At 41.6% G+C, this 26,591-nt stretch overlaps 1 protein-coding gene across 5 annotated transcripts in view; it reads left to right on the forward strand.

Annotated features, from left to right (window-relative positions):
* Positions 1-26,591, forward strand: part of TSC1 (TSC complex subunit 1) — a 53,465-nt gene that overhangs the window by 8,309 nt on the left and 18,565 nt on the right. For all 5 annotated transcript variants that reach the window (XM_017849390.1, XM_017849380.1, XM_017849406.1 and 2 more), the window contains exons 2-8: positions 4,329-4,391; positions 10,791-10,976; positions 12,608-12,711; positions 14,168-14,320; positions 16,399-16,543; positions 17,923-18,077; positions 18,458-18,531. In XM_017849390.1, the coding sequence (XP_017704879.1) occupies positions 10,871-10,976; positions 12,608-12,711; positions 14,168-14,320; positions 16,399-16,543; positions 17,923-18,077; positions 18,458-18,531 (737 nt within the window). In that variant the 5' untranslated portion in view covers positions 4,329-4,391; positions 10,791-10,870. The remainder of the gene's footprint in view (positions 1-4,328; positions 4,392-10,790; positions 10,977-12,607; positions 12,712-14,167; positions 14,321-16,398; positions 16,544-17,922; positions 18,078-18,457; positions 18,532-26,591) is intronic.

Raw genomic sequence — 26,591 nt, forward strand, 5'->3', positions numbered from 1 at the left:
AAAAAAAAAAAAAAAAAAATCACACATGACTACACGTGTTGGCAGGTTTTACCATCAGCTGTTTTACTCTCACATAGTAAGTAGTTATTTCCTACCCTTTTCTCCTTCCTTCTAGGCACTGATAGGAAGAGAGAATGGGAGCAAGTATCTTACCCTTTTTAGATGCATTTGTGCTGAAGGCGCCTTGGTTCACTTGATAGAATATTACCCTAAGAAGTCACCTGAGAATTCCTGAGCCAGAGCAGAGCATTAACCTAACAGTGTAACGTTTCTGCTCTATCTAACTGTACCTGATAATAAAATAGTCCATCCATGCCTGGACCTATGTCTGAATTGTCCTTGAATTTTTATGGATAAAAAATCGGATATAGAAAACAAGTTATAGTGAAGAGACATCTGCCTTCATTTACACATGTAGTGCATTTTTACATCATAGACAAATGTGTACAAAATTATCTTAGGCAACTTGATCTGCAGTCACCTATTTTATGTTACCTACAATCCTGAGGAGTCATGGAGGGTAGAGTCTAGGCCACATATCACAGCACTTGTTTTTGAAAAGTTCGAATATTCCCCTGTAATTTCAGATAAACCCTTTCTAAAGACATCTTAGGTATCTGCCACTAGTATTTTCAAAAGGTATATATACCTCTTGGCTCTCACAGCTCATAATGCATCGTGGCTAGGGCAGAGATATGTGAAAAAAATGGCATACGGGTCCTGCTAATGACAACTATCCATGGCTGTTAGGCTGGAGTTCATGTGTCATCCTAGGCATATAAGCCATCCATCTGTAAACACCTGAAGAATGCTATTAGTTAAGATGAATGGTGAAAACAGATTAACCTGTGTGCCTTCTGTTTCATCTTAAAATACTTAAAACGCAGAGCCCTTATCTTCTTCCGCAAACCTATGTTTTATTCAAAAAGGTTGCTTACAGAAGTGAAGTTATAATGATGAACATAAGTGAGAACACAACTTTTGGGTCCAATATGAAAGGGAAAAAAATCTAGATCTGGAGTCAGGTTTCTTTTTAAATTTGGCTTTCGAAGATAAGGACATGGATTGATGCTGGTGTTCTGCTCTGCCAGCTGTTTCCGTCTGCACTCCTCCCTTCCCTTCAGGAGGTTCACAAATCACATCTCACTTTACTGACCAGAGTGATTGTGCCTGGTAGTACCCCCCGGTAGGGCAGGATTGAAATACAAATGAATAAATCAATAAACACTTAAAAATATAAATAAGAGTAGAATAGTAGGTAGCCTTTGACATACCAACATAAAATTGCTACAAATTTAGTACCATTATCATTTTTAGTGCAGTGATAAAGAAGTTAAAAGTCTTAACACTGAGCATTGGACAGAAACATTCTGCTAGGTAGGGGGTGGTGGCTCACGCCTGTAATCCCAGCACTGTGGGAGGCCGAGGTGGATGGATCACTTGAGTCCAGGAGTTCTAGACCAGCCTGGGCAGCATAGGGAAACCCTGTCTCTACAAAAAATACAAAAATTAGCCGGGCATGGTGGTGTGTGCCTGTATTCCCAGCTACTTGGGAAGAAGTTGAGGTGAGATGATTGCTGGAGCCTGGGAGGCGAAGGTCGCAGTGAACCGTGAGCCACGGTCAGGCCACTGCACTCCAGCCTGGGCGACAGAGCGGGGCTCTATCTGAAAAAACAAAACAAAAAAAACAACCACCACCACCTTTTGGTGGTGTGCACTACTTTCCTAGAGTAGGGCCTTGATGGAGGACAGGGGTTGTGGCTGGGCAGTCTACAGGATCTCATCTGGTGTAGATCCTAATTTTACCCTTGCCTTACATAGTTCTTCTCAGGTAAAATGTCCAACCGGGATTAGTTGCAAGAGGAAGTCTATATGACTCACTGGACTAACTGCTTATTTTGAGATTCTGATTTTAAGATTAGAGGCTCCTGCACTTTTTATTTATTTATTTATTCATCTATTTATTTGGAGACGGAGTTTTGTTCTTGTTGCCCAGGCTGGAGTGCAATGGCATGATCTCTGCTCACTGCAACCTCCGCCTCCTGGGTTCAAGCGATTCTCCTGCCTCAGCCTCCTGAGTAGCTGGGATTACAGACATGCGCCACCATGCCTGGCTAGTTTTGTATTTTCAGTAGAGACGGGATTTCTCCATGTTGGTTAGGCTGGTCTCAAACTCCCAACCTCAGGTGATCTGCCCACCTTGGCCTCCCAAAGTGCTGGGATTACAGGCGTGAGCCACCGTGCCCGGCCTGGGCTCCTGCACTTTAATTCAAGCCCTGTGACTTGCATTGAGTGTGACCAGGCAAGCACTCCCTGTCAGAATGGTATGATCCCTCTTTTCCAGAGGACCAGCCTGCCTGCAGCACTGTTCACAGGCTTGCAGGTGCCACTGAAGAGACCAGTGGAGTTTAATGTCTGGAATGTGTTCCACGTGGAAATAAAATTACCCTGTCATCTGGAACAGTGATTTTAATTGTTAGAGAGTTCCTCAGTCCACTAGTTTGACTTTGGCCATGGTTGTACATTTAAGAAGTTGGTTCAAGTTTTTTCCGTGTTTAGGGTAATTGGGTGTCCGTAGTATATGAAGCTCAGCTTTCATACTCTATTCAACTCTGGAATGGCTGCCAGAGAAGCTGATTACATCTTACCTGATCTGAGCAGGGTGTATTTGCCTCTTGTGTGCCAGGTGCCAGGATAGACCCTAGGTGTCCCAGATGGTTCCTGTCCTCATGGAGTTTACAATCTAGTGATCAAATTGTACCTAAATATAGTTTGAAGGACCCATATTTTCAAAGCAAACTAGAATGTATTGATATATACTCATTTAGCATTGATATTTAATACAAGTTAATTTGGACAAAGTGGGGTAAAAGGGGGAAGAAAATAGAAAAAATGATAGCTGTTCACAAATATTTTGTGTCTCTTGTAGAAGGATTAAATTTAAGTCATGCTGCCTGAAGGCAGAATTAGGCTTTGGACATTTATTTAAGAAATAGTGGCCAGGTGCAGTGGCTCACATCTGTAATACTAGCACCTTGGGAGTCCTTGATGGGAGGATTGCTTGAGGCTAGGAGTTTGGGAATAGCCTGGGGGACATAGTGAGACCCCATCTTTAAAAAAAAAAAAATTAGTTGGGCATGGTGGTGTGCGCCTGTATTCCTAGCTGCTCGGGAGGCTGAGGTGGGAGGATCACTTGAGCCTAGGAGTTTGAGGTTGCAGTGAACTATGATGGCTCCACTGTACTCTAGTCTAAGAGTTAGACCCTGTCTGTAAAAAAGAAAGAGAAAAAGAAAGAAAAGAAAGAAAAAGAAAAGAAAGAAAGATTTTAACTCCTAGTCATTCAATCAAGAAGTGCCAGACACCATGGTAGCTGTTTGAAATACAGTATTGAGTAAGCTGCAGTCTCTCCCTGGGTATAACTTCTAGTGAAGGAGACAGGTTCAGTAATTAATCGAGCTTATTTAATTGGGTTGTGGTAAGTGACACAAGAACTATAGGCTGCAAGAGCATAACAGGGGACTTGACCTAGTCTGGAAGGTGGGAGTGGGAGGGAAGTGGAGCCTAGGAGGGCTTCTCCGAGGAAGTGAGCATTTAAGCTGAGATTTTAAGGATGAAGAGTGAGTTTAGGAGGAGCCAAAGGTAGAGTCTCTTAGGCTCAGGAATGGGGAACATGTGGCTTGACCAAGGAACTGAAAGGCCAGTGAGGCAATGTGGTGGGGAGGGTTGCGGACAGGTGAGGACTGTGGGAACTGTGGCAGGCAGTGAGGGCCTGCTGGCCCACTCAGTGCTTTGTGGCCCTCACTGTCCTGGATCTGCCTCACATGGCTCCTCTGGTAACTTCGGTGTGCCCCACACTGTGCCGAGGGCAATAGGATGCATCATCTCGTGTAATCCCCACAAGCCTTATGAGCTTGATGCCATCATTATTCTAACTTTACAGACAAGGTAACTTACAGTTAGACCTTGAAGACTTAAGATAAATAGCCAAATGTTACACACTAATAAGTTGCAGAGCTTGGATTTTAACCCGGAACTCTCTAATTCTAGGGCCTATCCTGCCCATTCATTTATACCGCTAACAGACATTAACAAAAGACAGAGATTACAAGTTCAGCACAATATAAAGAATTTTCCAGCAACCAGCTGTTCAGAAATGTAGACAGGGAGAGGCACGTGCTTCCAGCGATTATGAGTGTTCATTCCATTGGAAACGTGGTGGCCACCTGTTGGGGATAGCAGGGGAAGAAGCTTGTGCCAGATGAACCCCTAACTCGCTTCTGATTGCATCTGGGATTTTGCTTCATTGTGCATATGTTTTCTTCCTTCAGTGACCATGAAAGACACCAGGTTGACAGCACTGGAAACTGAAGTACCAGTTGTCCCTAGAACAGGTAAGGTCTAACCAGGCCAGTGGTTAGAGGAAGATGGGAGGGAATTATCTTGCCCATGGTTGTGCATTCAGGGATTTAACATTTACAGTTTTAGCTACTTGCCAGGAACTGGACCATCTATGGCATGAAGTAATTAGCATTACTGATGATTATTAGTTGCTTATTCAGTGCCTGACACTGTGCAAAGTGCCTTGTATGGATTACTTTTCTTCTTCACAGCCACACTTTCGGTGTATCCCCATTTTACAGGTGAGGATTCAGGTTCAAAGATGTCACGTAGTTTTCCTAAAGATGTATAGCTAGTACTTGGTGGACTCAATTCAGCTCTGTTTAGCAGCAAAGTTTGGTTTTAACCACTTCATTAAATTAAAGTCTGTGTGCTGACACAAGTCATTTAACTAGTGCAGAGGTTCTTAACCCTGGCTGCACCTTAGAAATCTGCATGGGTTTATAAAAACAAACCAAATGTGATATGCTCCAGAGTTTCTGTAAGCTCTCCAGGTGATTCTAATGTACATCCTGGGCTGAGGACCCTTGAGCTGGTGAGTGAGCATTTGCATCTTAACATGGCTATATCTGTTGTCTTAAATTAATTTCTGAGAGATAAGTTATATGCTATAGTAATTTTTAGGAATTGGAGGATCCTGTCTCAGAATATATCCTTCATAAATGTTGAGGCGCCGGCATTTCCGTGGATGGAATTTCCTCTTAGTGACCTAACTGATCACTGAACTGTAATTTTGGTTTAATAGTAGTAGTGCCAAGTGCAACAGAGTTGTGTATAGGAAAAGTGTAGGGAAGACAGGAGGTGCTTGGTCTGCTGTCTTTATACATGGACAGCTGTGTGACTCATGCCAAGGCTCAGTGGTTGCTGTTTACTGTATTCTGTCACTGTCTGCCTCACCTCTGTCATAGGAATTGTGAAATAAGGTAGAGATTTTTGTCTTACAGCTCTACATCAGTTCATAAGGAGGGTCTTGATACAAACTGTAGACTGTCTAACAAGAAAGTTAAGTATTGTTCTCTCACAAGTAGGGAAAATTTTCTGAGTTTGATTTTTCATTTTCAGTGTTTTTGCGTGTGCTTCATACTGTTCCTTTTTTAGAAGTCCACTGTATATGAATTTGAACCCAAAGTCAAATGGTTAAGTGTTCAGATCATTGAGGTCCAAGCTAAATATCACCATCATAAAATGTAAATTCTGAGATAGAAAAGTAAATCTCAAATTTTATTAAACATTTTTCACCATAGTAATTGTATTGCATTTTAGTAGATTTTAGAAGTTCGAAAATTTAATATAGGAAAAATACTTTGTGGGCACTACTGGCTGCTAGGTTACTCCTGTGATCACTATGTCACAGGTGTGTAATATCATCTCAGCTGGCACACAGCCTCATTGGTAACATTTTTGGACAAAGCAGAATTCAGGAAAGTTTCTGGTAGATGGTTTTCTGGAAGGAACCTTGTACCTGGGATTCATAGCTTGGCAAGCCTCAAAGATCCTTACTCTTCAATTACTAAAATTGTTGGCTGCCTTTAGCAATTATTTTATTTTGAAACAATAAAACCCCAACTTTTAATAGCATTTTTTTTCTTTTCTTTTTTTTTTTTTTTAGCATTTTTTTTTCATGGAGTACTCTTGCTTATACTTTTATTCTCATTTTTAAGACATTTTTGGCCAGGTGTGGTGGCTCACACCTGTAATCCCAGCATTTTGGGAGGCCAAGGTGGGAGGATCACCTGAGGTCAGGAGTTCGAGACCAGCCTGGCCAACATGGTAAAACCCCGTCTCTACTAAAAATACAAAAATTAGCTAGGCATGGTGGTGTGCGCCTGTGATCTCAGCTACTTGGGAGGCTGAGGCAGAAGAATCGCTTGAACCCAGGAGATGGAGGTTGCAGTGGGCCAAGATTGTGCCATTGCACTCCAGCTTGAGCGACAGAGCGAGACTCTGTCTCAATTAAAAAAGAAAAACAAAACACCTGTGCCAAAGCCAGACAGCCACCAGATTTTGGCTGAGTATAGAGACTGAAACTGAACTTTGGCAGATCCCTGCTTTCCATGTTTTTTGAGATCATAAGTATTGTTGGATCAAATCTGGTTACTAGCTGTATAGTTTAAACTTGGTTCAAGGTTTCGCATGAATTACAAAGTATCTTTTGTTGAAAAGTGATGACTAAGAACCTCCCTGCTGCTTTAGATTGGGTGGTCAGGGGAGGCCCATCAGAGATCTGTGAGATAGTCAGCTGTGCAAGGATGTGGGATAAGAGTGTTCCATGCAAAGAGGGAACAGCAAGTGCAAAGGCCTTGAGCAAGAAAGAACCAGTATTCCTGTGTTTGGGAAGACTGGGACTAGAGCAGAGGAATGAAGAGGCAGAGGGGGGTTGGGAGGTTAATAACTTGCTGGATCTTAGGAGGCCTTGTAGACTATTCATGAGTTTCATAAGTTCCATAATGTTATTGGCTCTTATTAATTCCATGGGAAGCCACTGGATGATTTTAAACAGAGGAGTGAGATTCTAATGTTCATATCTCAATGTCCCTTGTGGTTATTTAGTGGCAAATGAATTTTGTAGGGTAGCAGGGAGAGTAGTGAGGGGGGCTGCTGCTCCCTTGTCTCTGAGAGATGATGGGGGCTTCGACTGAGGTGATAGCAAAGGGTTTGCTGATGGATTAGATATGGTGGTGGGGGTGGTGACAGAGTCAAGGAGTCACCTGGGTGTTCACTTTAGACTGATGGTAGTGCCTTTTACTGAGATCCAGAAGATGGCAGAGTGATGGATTTTGGAGTAGAGATTGACCTTGAAGGTCATGCCCTGTTAATATGACTAGCATCATCTACAACACTGTACTGTGCACTGTATGTGTCCACTAAAGATAATATTAAACTAAATGGAATGTTGCTTTAGCATATAGGATACAGAAATCCATTCACCCAGTTGCTGTCTTTTAACTTCTCCCATATGGTATTTTCTATGGTGAGTTACTTCCAAAGTGGAAAAGAGACTTTTATGGCTAGAGACTTGTGGCTAACACACTGATGCTTCATTGTGTCTGTGGTGCTGATCTTTTTTTTTTTTTTTTTTTTTGAGATGGAGTGCTTGGGCTCTGGCCACCCCCAGGCTGGATGCAGTGGCCCATCCTCCAGCTCACCCTGGGCAAGCTCGCCTCCCGGGGTTTACGCAATATCTCCTGGCCTGCAGCCTCCGGAGTAGCTGGGATACGGCGCCCGCCTGTCGCCCGGCCCTAGTTTTTTTGTATTTTTAAGTAGAGACAGGGTTCACGGTATAGGCCAGGATGGTCTCCGATCATCCTGACCCTCGTGATCCGCCCCCGTGCCTCGGCCTCCCAAGTCCTGGATTACAGGGCTTGGCCACCCGCGCCCGGCCGGTGCTGATCTTTAAGTGACTTTTCTCAGCCAGTCTCTATAGGCTGTAAAATGTGTTTAACATGTGTACATTTCATCCACCACCACCACCACCCCTGACTGAGTCCAAGTCGGGCTGGTTTCTTCCTCTTTTTTGTGCACATATTGAACCATGTCTCTTTTTTTCTGCTATAGAACATATAATTCTTCATAGAACTGGCTAAGTCTGTCTTACCTACTTAACATCTTGCACTTACTGTACCCTCAGATGTTTGATTGTGCTTAAAAAGGAGATTCTAGTTATGGGACTGATCCCAAAAGCTATGATTTAACTCTTAGGAGAGCTTTTTAGAATGTCAGAAATGCTTGAACTTGAGCCACTTATGCAAAGAATCTCACATAAAACCCAATGTTTATATTTTCCTGGAGATTAAAACTATGGCAAACAGTAGTATTTTGGAAGGCAGCTATGCTCACCACTATACCACCGACACGGCCGACAGTAGGATTTTGGAACCAGAGAGAAAAACTTGTTGCCAAAATGTGCTTCTGATATGTTTTAGAATAAACCCTTATTTTGCAAACAGAAAAACAGGCTAGGTAGCCCAAGCTGATTAGCCCACACTATCGCCAAGTTGACTGGATGGGCGCCATCTTTGTTTAAATTGAGCTCGTGTCACTCTGGGCTCTGGGGCTGCCTGCATTTGGAGAACCAGATCTGACATTATCGTCTTCTGACTACACAGAAGGCAAACTCAGAGTCTCCCTAGACAGATAGTAGGTAAGTAACAATTTTATTGAAACAAAACCAAACTTAGGGACAAGATACTTTTAAATTTATGAACAACATTCTTTGTCACTAATTGAGAATCATTTGTGATTTACCTGAAGTAGAAATCAATGTAGGGGTTAGCTGGACAAGTGTGCTATTAAAAAGTCATCTTGAAAGTGGTGGCCCAAAGATTTTTACTGGTATTTTTTATGATAATATACAGGTACTATGCAGCAAATGTTTATATGTACCTGATACCATACTAATTACTTTTTAGTTTTGAACTTTTATGGTAGAATCTTACCAATGGTGGTCTCACATTTTGGAGCCCTTTGAAATTAACTTCCTATGTGATTTACTTGTAAGATTTTTATTTATAGATATGAGTCAGCAACTTCCTATACCATGGTATCAAAAAAGCATTTAGACATTTTAATTGATTTTTCTGCTAAATGAACTTCTAACTTACTGAGAGCCAAAACCAGTGAATGTCACAAGATTGTAATTAAACAGGAACACAGATGATAGCAAGTTAATACCTGGCAGTTTTGGGGGTCATTGCTAATGTAAATGTGGCATTCTTGCAAAAGGGGCTTATCTCTCTCTCTCTCTCTCTCTTTTCTTTTTTTTTTTGAGGCAGAGTCTTTCTTTGTTGCCCAGGCTGGAGTGCAGTGGCATGACCTTGACTCACTGCAACCTCTGCCTCGCAGGCTTAAGTGATTCTCCTGCCTCAGCCTTCTGAGTAGCTGGGATTACAGGTACCCGGCACCACAGCAGCTAATTTTTGTATTTTTAGTAGAGATGGGGCTTCACCATGTTGTCCAGGCTGGTCTCGAACTCCTGACCTCAGGTGATCCGCCTGCCTCGGCCTCCCACTGTGCTGGGATTTTAGGTGTGAGCCACCATGCCTGGCCTCAGCCTCTACATCTGGCCTCAGCTTAACTCTTCAGTTGGATTTTTCTTTATCATAGTGTTTCTCAAAACTAGTTTGTATCTCACTTTAAGAATTACCTGGAGTGCTTATTAAAATATAGATTCCTGAGCCCAAAATTCAGTTTTGGAAGGGGCCTAGGTATTGCATTTCTAGCAAATATCCCAGGTAGTTTTGATGCACATTGAAGCTTAAGAACTGCTACTTACACTTACTGAAAGAAAAGGAAATGTTATCCTTTTTGGGCATCCATATCCCCATGTGTAAAATAAGGATGATACCTGCCCACATCACATCCCAGAGTTGCTGTGATGATGAAAACCACAGGTTAGCTTAGTGTGACACTAAGGCTTGAAGGGCTTGAAGCTTTGGAGTAAGGCAGATCCAGGTTCCAATATCAGTTTTTCTCCTCTGGTTTTGCCTCTTGCTAACTTTGTGACCCAGAACAAACGGCTTGATCTCCATTCTGCTCCCTGTACAATGGGGACAAAAGTGCCAATTACATGGTGGTCATATTAGGAGTATTTACAATGATGTTTGTAAAAGGTGTACAGTGCTTGTCTCATGAATGATAACTGTTGTTACTTGTTTTTACGAATACAGCCTCAGAGACCAAAGTGGGGGAGAAATCATAAATGTGTAGAGTTAACCCTTGGGGAATGAGCTGCTTTTTGTATATCAAGAGAAAGCAGCTGCTCGACTACCATAGAGAGCTTGGGTTTTGAAGGGTGAGGTTTTGAAGGTTTGCCCTGATGAGCCCATACCTCCCTGCAGCCAGTGGCATTTGGGTGTGCAGTTCGATGTCTCAGATGACAGGTGTATGCTAAAACAGAGAAATGACCCCCAGTTTATGCTAGGTGTTGGACTTAACAGACTTGTGACCTAACCAGCTCTACTAACTCTTAGCCATTGATGAGATTGTCAAGAAGGAAATAGTATGTATTTAGTTCTTTTGCTGAAAAAAGACTATCTGCTTTTTAGATCAATAATTTGAAATATAAATATAGTCTTAGCCAAAACCCAAGGTAGAATCAGAAGTAGGAATAAAACTTAGATTTGATCCTATCATTAAGTTACTGTGACTGGTATCAGTTTTTAAGGTTTCTTTCTGATTGTTGTATTTTGTAGAAACCCTCTTCATAAACTCACCAAAGAATTATTCATATGCTTTATCTTCTTTTCTCAGCCAAACGTACTCACTGTTCGAACCAGAGAATTCTGGCCAAACTTTCCATTGCATTGAACACATGCATTGGTTTGTCTTGCAGGTGTTTTTTTTGTGGAGAAAAATGGGGCCATTTAGTGACTCTTCATTTTCCTTTTTCTCAGTCTGGTGGTGGCGCCAATGAAGAACCTTCAGAACCTGTAGCACACGTCCTGGAGCCGGCACAGCGCCTTTGAGGGAGAGAATGGCCCAACAAGCGAATGTTGGGGAGCTCCTCGCCATGCTGGACTCCCCCATGCTGGGTGTGCGGGATGACGTGACAGCTGTCTTTAAAGAGAACCTCAATTCTGGTTAGCAAAATAATATCCTTTTAGCTTATCTGCTAAAAAGAAGGGGTTGACTTAGAGCCACTAGAATCCTGCTGATAATTTTAGTTTTCATCTTCTGAAGAGTTTTTTAAACACCCAAAGAGAGTATCTGTATGTGTTTTAAACTTTCAATTATAGAAATACTCAAGTATGCCCACATATGAAGTAAGAATCATGTAGTGAACCCCATGAACCCAGTTTCAAATTCTTTCCTCCCTGACTCTCCCACCCTCCAAATATTTTAAAGCCAATTCCAGACATCGCTTTAACTGTAAATCATATATGTGGTTTTAATATGAAAATGCTTAACCTCTTTTAGTATGACAAATATAAATTTAAATAGTACCCTTTTTTGCTTACCAGCTTGGCAAAATTAAATACTGAGTATAGAGATGGGCACTGTGAGCAGGAATGTGAACTGATGTTCAGCCGTTTGGAGTATCAGTCATCAATTTTAAAACACATACCATTTGGGCCATTTTTAAGAATCTGTATCTTATTATAGCTTCGAGTGAAGTATAGTGAGAAACTGGAAAAACCTAAGTATCCTTCAGTAGGTGAATGGTTAAATTAATTATATAGAGCCATGCAGCAGAACACTTGGAGGACGGAAAGAAATGAAATAGGCCATTGATGCTGACATGGGAAGGTGGTTACAACACATTGTTCAGTGGAAAAAACACACACATGCACAAACTGTGTCTGCGTCTGTGGACGTGAGGGCTGCATGTGTGCGATTATACAAGTAGAAAAAGGTTTGAAGAGACACACTCTAAACTTAAGGGTGTTTATCTGTGAAGAGTGGGTTGGGAGGCAGGTGGCGAGGAGCACTTTCACTTTTATTTTATGTACTTTTACATCGCCTGAATTTTTAACAATAGATATGGATTATTTTTTGTAATTAAAAAGGCAATAGAGGGCCGGGCACGGTGGCTCACGCCTGTAATCCCAGCACTTGGGGGGAGTCGAGGTGGGTGGATCACGAGGTCAGGAGATCGAGACCATCTTGGCCAACATGGTGAAACCCCACCTCGACTAAAAATACAAAAATTGGCCGGGTGTGGTAGCTCACACCTGTAATCCCAGCTACTCGGGAGGCTGAGGCAGGAGAATGGCGTGAACCCAGGAGGCGGAGCTTGCAGTGAGCCGAGATCATGCCACTGCACTCCAGCCTGGGCAACAGAGCGAGACTCCATCTCAAAAAAAAAAAAAAAAAATACAAAAATTAGCTGGGCGTGGTGGCAGGCGCCTGTAATCCCAGCTAGCTACTGGGGAGGCTGAGGCATGAGAATTGCTTGAACCCAGGAGGCAGAGGTTGCAGTGAACTGAGATTGTGCCACTGCACTCCAGCCTGGCAACGGAGCGAGACTCCATCTCAAAAAAAAAAAAAAAGCATTAAAATAAAAGGACTTCATATATTTTCATGCATATTTAGGCAAATAAGCTTGGAATTATCCTATTATTAAATTAAGAAGGCAGAAATGTAATGCTGCATAACACTTAGAGTAGCATATAAAGAAATATTTTCTAGATTTTGTGGCAGACAGCTGTGTAAGGTAAACTTCGGATGTTAAGGGGAGTAAGTATCATCCATTGCCCTTTTCTTGATTTAGACCGTGGTCCTATGCTTGTAAACACCTTGGTGGATTATTACCTGGAAACCAGCTCTCAGCCGGCGTTGCACATCCTGACCACCTTACAAGAGCCACATGACAAGGTAACGGCTGACGTGTCGTAGGCATTTCATATGTTCTCCATGAGTGCAACAGCTTCTGTGCATGGCCACTGTGCGATTTATCCCGAGCTTATTCTTTTGATTTCTGTGTGCTACTGATGACATTGTTCCCAGTTTATAACTATATATAAAAATTAATTTGTAGGAGCCATGATTCTTGAAAAGTTTACAAAATAAAACATATTTCAGAGACTGTTAAAGATCTTGTTTAAAGAAATCGTACATTTCCAGTACTATAATTGTAGAGTGATGGTTTGGCCCATAGATACCCATCTTTCAACCCATACTTTGAATAGGATTTTTAGACTTTTATCAATATGGAAAAGCTTCAAGTACAAAGGACTCACCTGGCAAATTAATGAGTCTTGTTTCCCAGCACCAGGTACTTGGAGGGCTCCTTCATGGTTTCCTTTTGTTTTTAGTAAGTAGCTAATAAAGCATTGTTATTGCAGACTTTGGTAAGTCTTAAGTGTGTGTATGAGAGCGACTTCCCCAGGATTTGAAGACCTTGTATTGTATGCCTTTTGCAGTACATCTTGTTTTTTTTGAGACGGAGTCTTGCTCTGTTGCCCAGGCTGTGCAGTGGCACCATCTCGGCTCACTGCAAGCTCCGCCTCCTGGGTTTCCGCCATTCTCCTGCCTCAGCCTCTGAGTAGCTGGGACTACAGGCGCCCGCCATCTCGCCCGGCTAATTTTTTGTATTTTTAGTAGAGACGGGGTTTCACCGTGTTAGCCAGGATGGTCTCGATCTCCTGACCTCGTGATCCGCCCGTCTCAGCCTCCCAAAGTGCTGGGATTACAGGTGTGAGCCACCGTGCCCGGCTTGCAGTACATCTTGTTTTGTTTTGTTTTCTAAAGAGGTGGGGTCTCATTCTGTTGCCCAGACTGGAGCATAGTGGCACAATCATAGCTCACTGTAACCTTGAACTCCTGGCCTCATGCTGTCCTCCTGCCTCAGCCTCCCAAAGTGCAGGGACTGCAGGCATGAGCCACTGCGCCTGGCCCATCTTGTTTTTTTATTTACTCTGGTCTGAATTGTTACTTCTACTACCTAATTGATACTTGAGACCAAACCATGTAGGTTGGGTTGCTCTAGCTGTTGCTTCCAGCGGGATGCCCTCATGGCTTCAGTAACCTATCACAGTTTGGGACTAGTGGTTATTGAAGGACTGTGCACAAGTCTCCCCCTTTTTGTATGCATGTATTGTAGGATCCTTTTTCATGAGTTGCAAACTGGCTGCCTTTTGTCAGGCCAAATGCAGCAATGTTTTGTTTGCTAACGTGGTTTTTAAAATGTTGAATTTTATCTTTTATCTGCATGAGCCTTGCTTTACATTAGAGACAAGACGTGAGAGACTGGAGCACATCATTGTTGTCTTTATTTTTGTTAACTTCATATATTCATGTGAGGATTTCCCTTCTTCTTTTGCATTTTCAGCACCTCTTGGACAGGATTAATGAATACGTGGGTAAAGCCGCCACTCGTTTATCCATCCTCTCGTTACTGGGTCATGTCATAAGACTGCAGCCATCTTGGAAGCATAAGCTGTCTCAAGCACCTCTTTTGCCTTCTTTACTAAAATGTCTCAAGGTAGGATGTTTGTAAGGATTTGAATGAAATGGCTTTTTGAGTATAGTTTCTGAAATTTTAAGTAACTTAAAACAAGGAAGCTAGATTTTAACTTTTAGAGTTTAAAACCTTGTAGGCATTTGGCTTTTCTCAAACAGAATGTTGTCTGGAGTTGGTACTTAGTAAGTTCTCAAATATATCACTATGACTGTTGAATACCTCATCCACGCAAATATGGAAAAATTTCGATCAGATGGGTTCAATGTTACATTATTCCAAACCACTTGATTTCATCATTGTTTAGCCTTCCCTCATTTAAAAATATCCTGGATTATCTTTTGGGAATCCCTGTTTCTAAATTATCTTTTAGCTAATAGAAGAATGGCTTAAAGTTTCTGTTAACCATTTAGGAATATGATCTGGTTGCAGCTATAATTAAGACTTTGTTGATGTAAGTTCTACTAAGTTGCGTTCAATTTTTGGAACTAAATTTAGTTCATTTTTCTATACAGGGAGTCAAAATCTAAATAGAACTTTATGGTTTTAGTTTTAACAGTGGTGTGCAGCCATACTCAGGGTTATTTGTTTAATCTGTTTTAGTTCCTGGACTTGTTTTTTATCTATAAAATAAGAAAAATGTGGTTAATATTAACTGCCTGTACCTCACAGAGACATGAAAATATCCAGTAGTATTTGTTCCAGGATGGCAGTACCATTGGATTCATCTGATACAGCACCATGCAAATTGATTTTTGTGTCTGCCAAGAAGGGTAACTCTTTTATTATCCCTAGAGGTGGGTCCCAAGGAGTCACATTGGTAGGGTATTATAAAAATGTGCATTTAATTCTGAAAAAATAGGAACAGTTTTAACAACTTAATGTTTTTTAAGCAAATTGATTGATGAGAATATAATCTAATTAATGGATTGGTGAGAATATCATCTAATTAATGGATTGATGAGAATATAATCTAATTTTGAGGCACATCATTTAGTTCAGATTGCAAAACACTTATCTTTTCCAAAAGAGTAAGTTTTGAATATTAATCATGGACGAGTCTTCAGTTAGACTGTTAGGATAAATGAAATCAGGCTAGTTCTTTTTGCTGAGAATCATTATGTAGTCTCATATATTCTCAATTCTCCTACCAATATATTATTCTTACTGGATATCTTCCATAATGAAAGACTTGATGCTTGATGTAAAAATCAAAATATATTTAAAACTCTATTCCCAGACTCATAGATTCCTATTCTAATAGGAATAATGGATGTCTTAACCTACATAGTAGTCTTTTGATTAATATCTTGTTTCATAAATCTGAATTTCATCTACCTGGCAAACATTCATGATTTAATTATGGTTCAGGTGAGCTGCTGTAGCTAGCTAGTCAGAGTTGATTGAGTATTCATTGGATGTTAGTTAAGTGTCTTCAGTTAGCCTGAAGTTATTTATTTGACTTAATATTTAAACTATAGGCATGCTCAAAGGTTTCCATATGTGTATATATATATATTTTTTTTTAATTTACTGGTCTCTAAATACTGCTTTGAAGTGAGCCTTTAAGTTGACTTGTTAGTGCTATACTAATTTCTCCTTCAGTTATACTTCTGTTGTAGTTCTTTAAAAAATAGTAAGTTACTTGTCAATGTGTAGTGTTTTGTTTTTTTTTTTCTAATTAACAAAAAGTAAATATCTTAAGATTTGGTTGAATGAATGAAAACAGAGCAGTGCTCCTGTGTTTTGTTGAAGAGCAACTCCTTTTGTTTTCATCCAAGTGCTATAAATAGGGCATCCTAAGGCTTCAGGACTTGGGTGTCCCCAAGTCAAGTTTGAACTCATCTCCTGGATACCTTTGCATTAGGTGTGTTGTAAATGGTCCTTACTGACTCATTACAGTAGAGCTGGGTCTCAGTGTTCCTATTGATTCTGTTTGAATGTTGTCCCCTCAGTAATCCTTACGGATAGGGAAATGAGTATGTGAGTCAACTTGTGATTTGTGATTCTCTCAGTGTTTAGAGCCTCTTCACATACTGTACAATGCCGATCCTGGTGCCAGTGCCTGACAGACGTTTCCTGTTTGACCTTTTCTCCTGCAGATGGACACTGACGTCGTTGTCCTCACAACAGGCGTCTTGGTGTTGATAACCATGCTACCAATGATTCCACAGTCTGGGAAACAGCATCTTCTTGATTTCTTTGACATTTTTGGCCGTCTTTCATCATGGTGCCTGAAGAAACCAGGTACAGATCTCCTCATATACCTATTGGGCTCTGTGAGGTGAATGCTTTTGTTATTGATTAATTGCTCATATGCTGTAAGGAATGGACATGTAGACTTTTATAGCTGAAATGAGTGATTTTCACCGGACAGATGAGGGAATACCTTGGGTGCATCCACTACAGGCACATATAAGAAACATGACTATTGAGATAACTTTTTAATTTTGTTGGCTTAAAAGGATTGGTTGTCAGAGAAATTGAGCAGTAGGATGTAAAACTTCATGATTGTTGATTAACTGAAAAGCAACCTCTGTCTGTATTGCAGCAGTACAGGACTAAACTTGTGGGACATTTCTGTCTTCCTTTTCTGCTGTGTTGTGACAGAACACAAATGTCAGGTTTGAGAACCCGCTCGTTGTACCGTAGGAGTCAGAGGAAAATGCGGTGTGTCCTGATTAGCACTCCAACTTCAAATGCAGTGGGTTTTTTTTTTGTTTTTTCCCCCCCTATCGGCAGGTAGCAGAGCTCTATCAAAGGGATCGGAAGCTGTAAGCATATGAAATTTGGAATCATTGGGTTATCCCAGTGTGAGGTATTCCTATCAAAAGGGTGAAGTATGTCAGACCTATGAGACAGAACACCGTGGCTTCCTATACAGGATTCAGTTACAAGCATAGGCCCACGTGGTGCCTGCTTGTTTGAATCTTTGGGAGAAAGGAATGGTCTGCTCATTATTGTAGAGAAACTTTATGTATACTGTGGCCATGGGTTTCCACAGGGTCTAGGTAAGGCTAAATTAGGATGTTCAATTTCTTTCATTCTTAGTTCTTTAAGCTAATTTCTAGATAATAGTTTCTTTCACTCTGTAATTATAAATCTACATAGCTAAGACTACATACTGATTTAAAAGATTCTCACACATTCATTCTGTAAATATTGAGTGCTTGTTAAATACCAGGTCTAGTGCAAAGCACCGAGAGATGAGTAAGATGGTTTTTTTTTCTCAAGAAGCTCATGCTGAATTCAGCAGTGGAAAAGTATAAATTTTACGGAGATCTATCATCATAAAGATAGTTCAGTATTGTGAGAATGTTTGGGATCCTTTTTGGGCAGTGACTGGAGAGGAGGGCAGAAGTTAGATCGGGAAGGGCTTTCATGGATCATACTAGTAGATTGGAGTTTATCCAAAGGTTATAGGGAGCCATTGATGGATTTGAGATAAGGGTGTCTGGTGTGTCCAGATTTGTTTGCATTTTAGAAGACCACTCTTGCTGTCTTTGGAGTGAGGTGGGAATATACGTAGATAAAAAGTCATGCTGGCAGCCACTTGTTTATATCTATTTTGCACACCTCAATCTGTGTCCAACTAAGAGGCTCTTCTCAACGGGTTCCTTTTCTAGGCCACGTGGCGGAAGTCTATCTTGTCCATCTCCATGCCAGTGTGTACGCACTCTTTCATCGCCTTTATGGAATGTACCCTTGCAACTTCGTCTCCTTTTTGCGTTCTCATTACAGTATGAAAGAAAACCTGGAGACTTTTGAAGAAGTGGTCAAGGTAAATTAAAACTTCTTGTTTGTTTGCTACTTAGCATACTGTTTAGATAGGCTGCATTTATACCTTTTGTATTTAATGGCAGACAGGGAAATTTTGAAAAGAAATTGTTTTCTTCCTCCCCACTCCAGTCCCTAGGCAGCCACTAATCTGTTTTCTGTCTTAATAGATTTGCCTATTCTGGACATTTTGTGTAAATGGGATCATATAATATGTGGTCTTTTGTGACTGGCTTCTTTAACTTAGTATAATGTTTTTAAGGTTCCTTCCGTGTTGTAACATGTGTCAGTACTTCATTCCTTTTTATTGTCAACTAATATTCCATTGTTTGGATGTTCCACAAACATTCAACCCTTTATAATTTGTCAACTCAACTCTTCTAGCCAATGATGGAGCATGTGCGAATTCATCCGGAATTAGTGACTGGATCCAAGGACCATGAACTGGACCCTCGAAGGTATAGAAACTAGTGTCAAAATTTTAAAGAATCTTTTGAGAGATTGAAAATGTGATCTAGGAGGTAATCCCTGTTGAGGTATATTTGGGAATATAGATGTTCTACTTACAGAATCAGTCCGCTTGGAAGCACTCGTACAGCTAAAATTTGTGTGAGTTTAAAACATACTCTTCACAGGTGGAGGACATTTAATAACATTTAGCAGAGTGGAGAAAGTTGCAGCACAAGTGCCTGTCCCCCAGAAAGGCTTACACCTCAGTGGTGCCAGTGATGGAGCGATGAAGGAGGTGAAGCATATGGCTAAAAACAAGGGAATTGCAGAAAATACATGAATCTGGCTTTGCAGAATGGAGAAGGGACTTCAGGGAGTCCTATATTATTTGGAGTCCCTGAGGTCCTTTCTCCATTCTGCAAAGCCAAGTGACTACCATCCTCCCCAGGGCCCTACAGAGTCCCCAGGTATGTTCTTTGGAAAACTGAACCTTTGAGACCCTTGATTGGAGGATTCCAGGCACAGTGGAGAGTGGAACTGAGGGTAAGAGTGAGGGAGATAGAGGAAATTTATAGACTGAGCTGTGGGAGGCCCAGCTCCGTCCTCTGCTTGTCTCTGCCTGGTAGCCAGGCTTATTATGCTCCCCACTTAGGAGACCCAGCCCTTTTTGGGGAAACTGACCCATGGATATTGGCACTTGGGGATCTCCTGCTGAAAAAGCTGGGTCACTGCCTGATCCCCCAACAGCGAATCTTACCTCTCCACAGACACTGCCTCTACCACACAGAGCCTCAGCCAGCTTAAAGCAGTTTAGTGTGAGATATATGTAGAGAAGTACAGAAAATATGTATGTAAAGTTTGATAATAACACAAAAACACATGTAGCTGGCACCTAGCTTAACAAAACAGAACATTACCTTAGAGGCTCCCCGTGGAGAACCTCTGCTTTCTCCCTGCTACCTCAGAGACAACTACCATTGTTGCTTTTAATCATTCTCTTGCTTTTCTTTATAGTTTTACTGTAGGTATTGCTTTGTTTTGAAAAGCTAGTTGATGAGGAAGCAAAGCCTAGTTAAGAGAAGGGCAGTCTTGTCACTGGTAGTTGAAGGTTTGCAGAAGATGAGAGGAGGAGCAGCGCATATGAGTCTTGGTGTGGTTTCACTGTCCCTGAGGTTTCACAGCCCCTTCTGGGAAGTCAGTGCACAAGGTCATGAATGAGTCTGGGAAACACAAGGCTCACCCTCATCACAGTGTCTGGCAAGGCTTCTAGCAAGGGCAAGGTACTAGACATGTGTGAAATATGGCAAGCGGGGAGGCTGCTCTCTGTACCTGCTTTCAGCTCCCAGGAATAGGTCAGACAGAATCCTTCTGTGGGATAAAATGAATGTCCTCTGCTGATCAAGCAGAGAAGGGAGAGTAGGAATTTCATCAGTATGTAGTTAAGACAAACTAAGTACAGACAAGTTATACAGGCCAGGGTCACCTGGCTCTGTCCCTCCTTAAAAAGATAGTGCAGGACAGCAGGAACTTTGAGACATGCCTGTCTCTTGGCAGGTACTGTTCTGATCCAAACTGGTTCTCGTCTGTACCTAGTACCCAGCTGTCATCCTAGTCTTCTCAGGCTTTCCTTCGCCTCTCTCCTGTGCAGGATTTCCCATTTCCTGTATCTTGTCTTCTTGGTTTACTCTTGTTTAATAGGACATATCATCTAGGAGCTTTTTGAGGAGGGATGCAGTTGTTTGGCTGGTGTAGACTTACAGGTTGAGAGTTAGTAATTTGAAGGTATTATTCCATTGCCACCCTGCTTCCAATGTTGCTCTTGGAATTTCTGATCATCTGTATTGGCTGTGTTTTTCTCTGGGGGAGCTGGTGTTCTCTTTGTTGTTGTAATATTCTGAAATTTCCAGTGATGTACGTTGGTATGAATCTATTCTCATTGTTTAAGCTGGAAGCTCTTCAAGTTCTGTGATATTTTCTTTAGTTATTTTGTGCTTGATTTCCTGTTTTCTCTGTCTTTCCTTCTAGAAATCCAGTTCATCCATGCACCGCATAATGACATTTCAGTCAATGATGGGCTCCACAGATGATAGTGGTTCCGTGAGATTATACCACCACATCTTTACTGTACCTTTCCTGTGTTCCGATATGTCTAGATACACAAATACCTTCTGTTGTGTTACAGTTACCTACAGTATTTAGTACAGTACCATGCTGTGCAAGTTTGTAGCCTAGGAGGCTGTAACATCTAGGTTTGTGTGAGTACACTCTGATGTTCACACAACAAAGAAATTGCCTAATGATGCATTTCTCAGAACATGTCACTGTCATCAAGTGACACATGACTATGTACATATATAAGGAGTTTTCTTTTCCCTGCATAGTCTGTTTCTTCTAAATTTCCTTTTCTGTTTTGTGTTATTCTTTTTAAATCTTTGAGGCCTTCTGCAAGGATCTAGTAAACTGTTTACATATGGGGAGACAAAACAGCTTTGTTCACAGTGGTGGGACTTGTTGACTTCGAGCTTTGTTGTATGTTGAACTGAGCATCTGTTGGAAATAGTGGTGTCAGTATTGTTTTCTTCTTGAGCTGGTCACATTTTTTAGAAAATAGTCTTCTGATTTTCAGACTGGTAAGGGTGACTGCCTCTGGGGGGAAAGAGGCGGGTGGTGAGGAAGGGTCTTGGCATTTAGGATGTATATGCTTCACTTAATCCCTTCATTTGGAATGACACTCATGCCCTCAACTATTTCTGGAATACCTTATCCAGGCACTCCCTGTTTTATTCTCTCTAGAGAATAATCCAGATTTCTGGTGAGAAAAGAGCTGTTGCTCAGGAGTGTAGAGTTGGGGCAGGACCCAGGGGCTGTGACTGCTCCTCCAGTGGTTTTCACCCTGTCTTCAGTATTTTAGCTCCCCTTGTCTACCTGCTGCTCATCTCCTGTTCCAGAAGTACCAGATGCTGTAAATTCCTTATGATTTTAAGGATTCTGTAGTATAATCAGTTGACTCTTCACTTTGAGACAGTGGCAGCTTAGGATTTTGCTTTCGTGGATTTGCAGTGTCAGTTACCACCTGCCTGTCTGTATTTTAGTTTCAAAAACTTCTGGTTCTGTTCTCTCTCTCCTCTTCTCCTCCTTGTGGGTTTATATTGAAAAACAAAGAAGTTTTTACTGTAGACAGTGGGATTCCAGGAGGCTGTACAGTTGGGTGCATATGTTCAACCAACTATATTAACTTGGAAGATTCCTCAGTCAGCTTATAGAGAGCCTCACTCACCTTGGCTAGGCAGATTGCTTGACTTTGGAAGAAGGTTTTAACACTGAAGACAGACACCAACATAAAGAGGAGAAAAGAGAGCTAGAACAAAACCATAATGATAGAGCAGAAGAAAATATTACCAAATATATTACCAAATATTACCATAGCCACAGAGATAAGGCATCTGTGCGTATGTAAGCAACAGGATGCCACAGAAAAAGACCATTTTGAGACTAAAAGAACTCTTCAAAATTAAAAATGATAGCCAAAATAAACATTTCAGTAAAAGAATTGGGAGATAACATTGATATCTCAGACATCAGCTTTTCCAAGATATAGATAAATATCTCAGAAAGCAGAACCAAAGGATAGAGCTGGGTAATATGAGCAGAATAGAAATTTAGAATGATCAGCCCAGGAAGTCCCAACATCCAATTAAATTTTTTTTTCTTTTTTAAAGAAGAGCCGGGTGCAGTGGCTCACACCTGTAATCCTAGTACTTTGGGAGGCTGAGGCGGGTGGATCTCTTGAGGTCAGGAGTTTGAGACCAGCCTGGCCAACATGGTGAAACCTCGTCTCTACTAAAACTGCAAAAAATTAGTCGGGCTTGGTGGTGGGTGCCTGTAATCCCAGCTACTTGGGAGGCTGAGGCAGGAGAATCATTTGAACCTAGGAGGCGGAGGTTGCAGTAAGCTGAGATTGTGCTACTGCACTCCAGCCTGGGTGACAGAGCAAGATTCCGTCTCAGAAAAAGAGAGAGAAGAAAACTTTGGTGGAGGAAGAAATTGTGAAAGAAATAATACAACAAAAAAAATTCCTAGGATTGAAGGATGTGAGTTTCCAGATTAAAGGGGCTTACCTGGTGCCCAACTAAATATCAGTAAAAAAGAATGCCACCAGGTCTCAGTGTTGTAGAATTTTAAAGTACCAGGGATTAACCTTTCAGAGAAAGAAAAAAACGAAATCACATTAATAAGGATCAGAAATCAGAGTGCTATTAGCTTCTGAAATACCTTCAAAATTGTGAGAAAAAGGTTTTCAACTAGAATTCTATAGCCAGCCAACTGATCTATCAAATATGAGACACTTTTAGATATGCATGGACTCAAATTTCCTTCCCATATATCCTTCCTCAGTTAATCACTGGAGCATATATTCCACCAAAATGAGAGTAAAATCATGAAAGAGGAAGACAGAATCTAGGGGACTGGGGCCTGATCATGACCCTTTTACAGGACCATGTCCAGGGAAAGTGTCAGGATAACAGGCAGTGCCGAGAGCAGCCTGTCCAATCTGAAGTGGGGGAGAAAGTGCTCCGCAAGGGAGCTCTTCAGGAAGATGAGGAATAATCCTGGTGTATTCTTTGCATTTCATTAGTAAAAGTTATATTAGGAATTGTTTCAGAGCTGTTAGAATACATTTAGGAAAAATTAGCAATAGACACACAAAAAAGTGAGGAAGAGAAACAGAACAATGAAAACTTACAATAAAGGAAATATTACCATAGTATACTCTGTGGCTCAGCCAGGAGTAGTACTAAGGTAGTCATAATGTTGAAATCAATTTTGAAAACAACAAGAACAGTTACATATTTATTTTGAGAGCATTGAGGAGGAGGGAAAGGATATATGGAAGAGATCTCAATCCTCACTTCCCATAGTAGTAAGTTAATAGATGGTGTCTGTAATTTATAAATCACGAAATTAAAAGCACAGGGCATATTCTTGAGAACTGTAGAGGCGGGATAACAATTCAGCTAACAGAATTGGAAGCAGCTGCCAGAGTGGTTGCAGTGGGGAGGGATGGGAGGAAACTTTAGTACTGTATTGACTTTTTAAACTACCATATTTCATTGGATCTCAGATGCCGTTAGATGTGTGGTGTACTTCTATTTTATATACATCTGAGAAAGAAAAAAATGCCAAGTAAGCTAACATGCATTTGATTAGACGATGGTTCCCAGTTTTAGATATTAAAATATGAAAAGTCCTTTTAAGAATCAGGGAAATAGGCCGGGCGCGGTGGCTCAAGCCTGTAATCCCAGCACTTTGGGAGGCCGAGACGGGCGGATCACAAGGTCAGGAGATCGAGACCATGCTGGCTAACACAGTGAAACCCCGTCTCTACTAAAATACAAAAAACTAGCCGGGCGAGGTGGCGGCGCCTGTAGTCCCAGCTACTCGGAAGGCTGAGGCAGGAGAATGGCGTGAACCCGGGAGGCGGAGCTTGCAGTGAGCTGAGATCTGGCCACTGCACTCCAGCCTGGGTGACCGAGTGAGACTCCGTCTCAAAAAAAAAAAAAAAAAAGAATCAGGGAAATATTGTAAGTGCATAAATTACTTTGATTAAAATAAAACATTTAAATGTATTCCTCTTTTATTATGATTCTCATTTTCTCCTCTAAAATCAATCTTCTTATGTGTACACACGTGTCCTAACGCCTGCTCTCACGTAATCACTTTCGAGTCATGCTGAGAATGCATAAATAGGAGCCTGTCCCCATTAACAAGATCCCACAGGCAGTGAGAACCCAGGTGGTGAATGAAGAGGCAGCCCTGAAATCGAAAGACTTACTCCTTAGTGAAGCTGCCTTATATTCTCCCCATGCCCTGGACACTTTCTTTTCTGTATTTAATACCATATTTTCAGCATCTAAGATCTAATACGCTTTCTACAGCAGTTGTGTAGGATCACATGTTTTGTTAAGGTAAACCTGTGGAGTGCCCTTAGTGTTGCTGTGCTGTTTTCTGTGAACTTGGAAAAAAAACGCACATCTCTGATGGAGTTACTAACCACCTTAGAAGCACATAGAGCAAAGTTATGTTGTCTAAAAGAAAATAGTTTATACTTGACTAGGTGTTTCATTTTAAATATTCTGTTAATTATTAGGGCCTTTATAGAATGTTTGACAAATACTGAAGAGTTGAAAGAATAAATGAACATTGTTCGTAACTTCAGTTCTTTAATTTGAATACTTACTACAGTCAGATCTATTTGCGGGTGTGTCTCTGAATAACTTTGTGTCTTTTTTTCATTTAAGATTATATTATAAGCATTTTATGTCATTTAATGTTTGAAAGCATTATTATTTTTTTGCAGCAGGGTCTTGCTATGTTGCCCAGGCTTATCTCAAACTCCTGGGCTCAAGTGATCCTCCTGCTTCAGCCTCCCTGGTGGCTGAGAGTACAGGCACGTGGAAAGCATGATTATTATTATTTTTTTTCCTGAGACAGTCTTGCTGGTCTTGCTGTGTTGCCCAGGCTGGAGTGCAGTGGCGCAACATGGCTCATGGCAACCTCAACCTCCCAGGGTCAAGCTGTCCTCCCACCTCAGCCTCCTGAGTGGCCAGACCATGAGCATATGCCACCACGCCCAGCTTGTTGTTGTTGTTGTTGTTGTAGAGATGGGGTGTGGTCTCACTTTGTCAGTGAGACCTCCCGCCTTGGCCTCCCATAGTGCTGGGATTACAAGTGTGAGCCGCCATGCCCAGCTGAAAGTATCATTTTTTTTTTCTTTTTTCAGAGTCTAGCCCTGTTGCTCAGGCTGGAGTGCGGTTGCACTTTCCTGGCTCAGTGATCCTCCTGCCTTGGCCTCCCATAGAGCTGGGATTACAAGTGTGAGCCGCCATGCCCAGCTGAAAGTATCATTTTTTTTTTTTTTCTTTTTTCAGAGTCTAGCCCTGTTGCTCAGGCTGGAGTTGCAGTTGCGCTTTCCTGGCTCTCTGCAACTTCCGCCTCCCAGGTTCAAGTGATTCTCGAGTCTTAGCCACCCAAGTAGCTGGGATTACAGGTACATGCCACCATGCCTGGCTAATTTTTTTTTTTGTCTTTTTTTTAAAGGTGGGGTTTTGCCACGTTGCCCAGGCTGGTCTTGAACTTGGCCTCAAGTAATCCGCCTGCCTTGGCCTCCCAAAATGCTGGGATTACAGGTACGAGCCACCGCACCCGGCCTTAAGCATGGTTTTTAAAATCAATGTTAGTATGGCATAATTTGCTTACAATAAAATTAATCAATCTTGCTAAGTTTTGACAAAAGTCCCAATCATAATAAAGAACATTCCACCATCTCAAAAGTTCCTTTGTGCCCTTTGTGGTCAGTCTCTTCCCCCACTTCTTGCAACCATCGATCTGCTAAAAGCATGCTTTTTCAGGGGGTGTAATAATAGTTACTCTATAGAATATATTCCTTTGGCTGAACTTTGGGTTATTTCCTTTCTTCTTTCCATTACAAGCTGTGCTGTGCTGAACATTGTTGTATGTCTGTTTCTATAGGATAAATTCTTTTTTTTGTTTTGTTTTGTTTTGTTTTGTTTTTGAGACGGAGTCTCGCTCTGTCACCCAGGCTGGAGTGCAGTGGCGCGATCTCGGCTCACTGCAAGCTCCGCCTCCTGGGTTCACGCCATTCTCCCGCCTCAGCCTCTGAGTAGCTGGGACTACAGGCGCCCGCCACCACGCCCGGCTAATTTTTTCTATTTTTAGTAGAGACAGGGTTTCACCGTGTTAGCCAGGATGGTCTCTATCTCCTGACCTCGCGATCCGCCTGTTTCGGCCTCCCAAAGTGCTGGGATTACAGGCTTGAGCCACCGTGCCCGGCCAGGATAAATTCTTAGAAGTGAAACCATGGATAACATAACAGGAATCTTTAGACAGTTTTAAAAGTATTCTTGGCCGGGTACAGTGGCTCACGCCTGTAATCCCAGCGCTTTGGGAGGCCAAGGCAGGTGGATCACCTGAGGTCAGGAGTTCAAGACCAGCCTGGCAAACATAGTGAAACCCCATCTCTACTAAAATGCAAAAAATTAGCTGGGGA

Source organism: Rhinopithecus bieti, unplaced genomic scaffold (genome assembly GCF_001698545.2).
Source record: "Rhinopithecus bieti isolate Rb0 unplaced genomic scaffold, ASM169854v2 scaffold_2205, whole genome shotgun sequence".
NCBI lineage: Eukaryota > Metazoa > Chordata > Mammalia > Primates > Cercopithecidae > Rhinopithecus > Rhinopithecus bieti.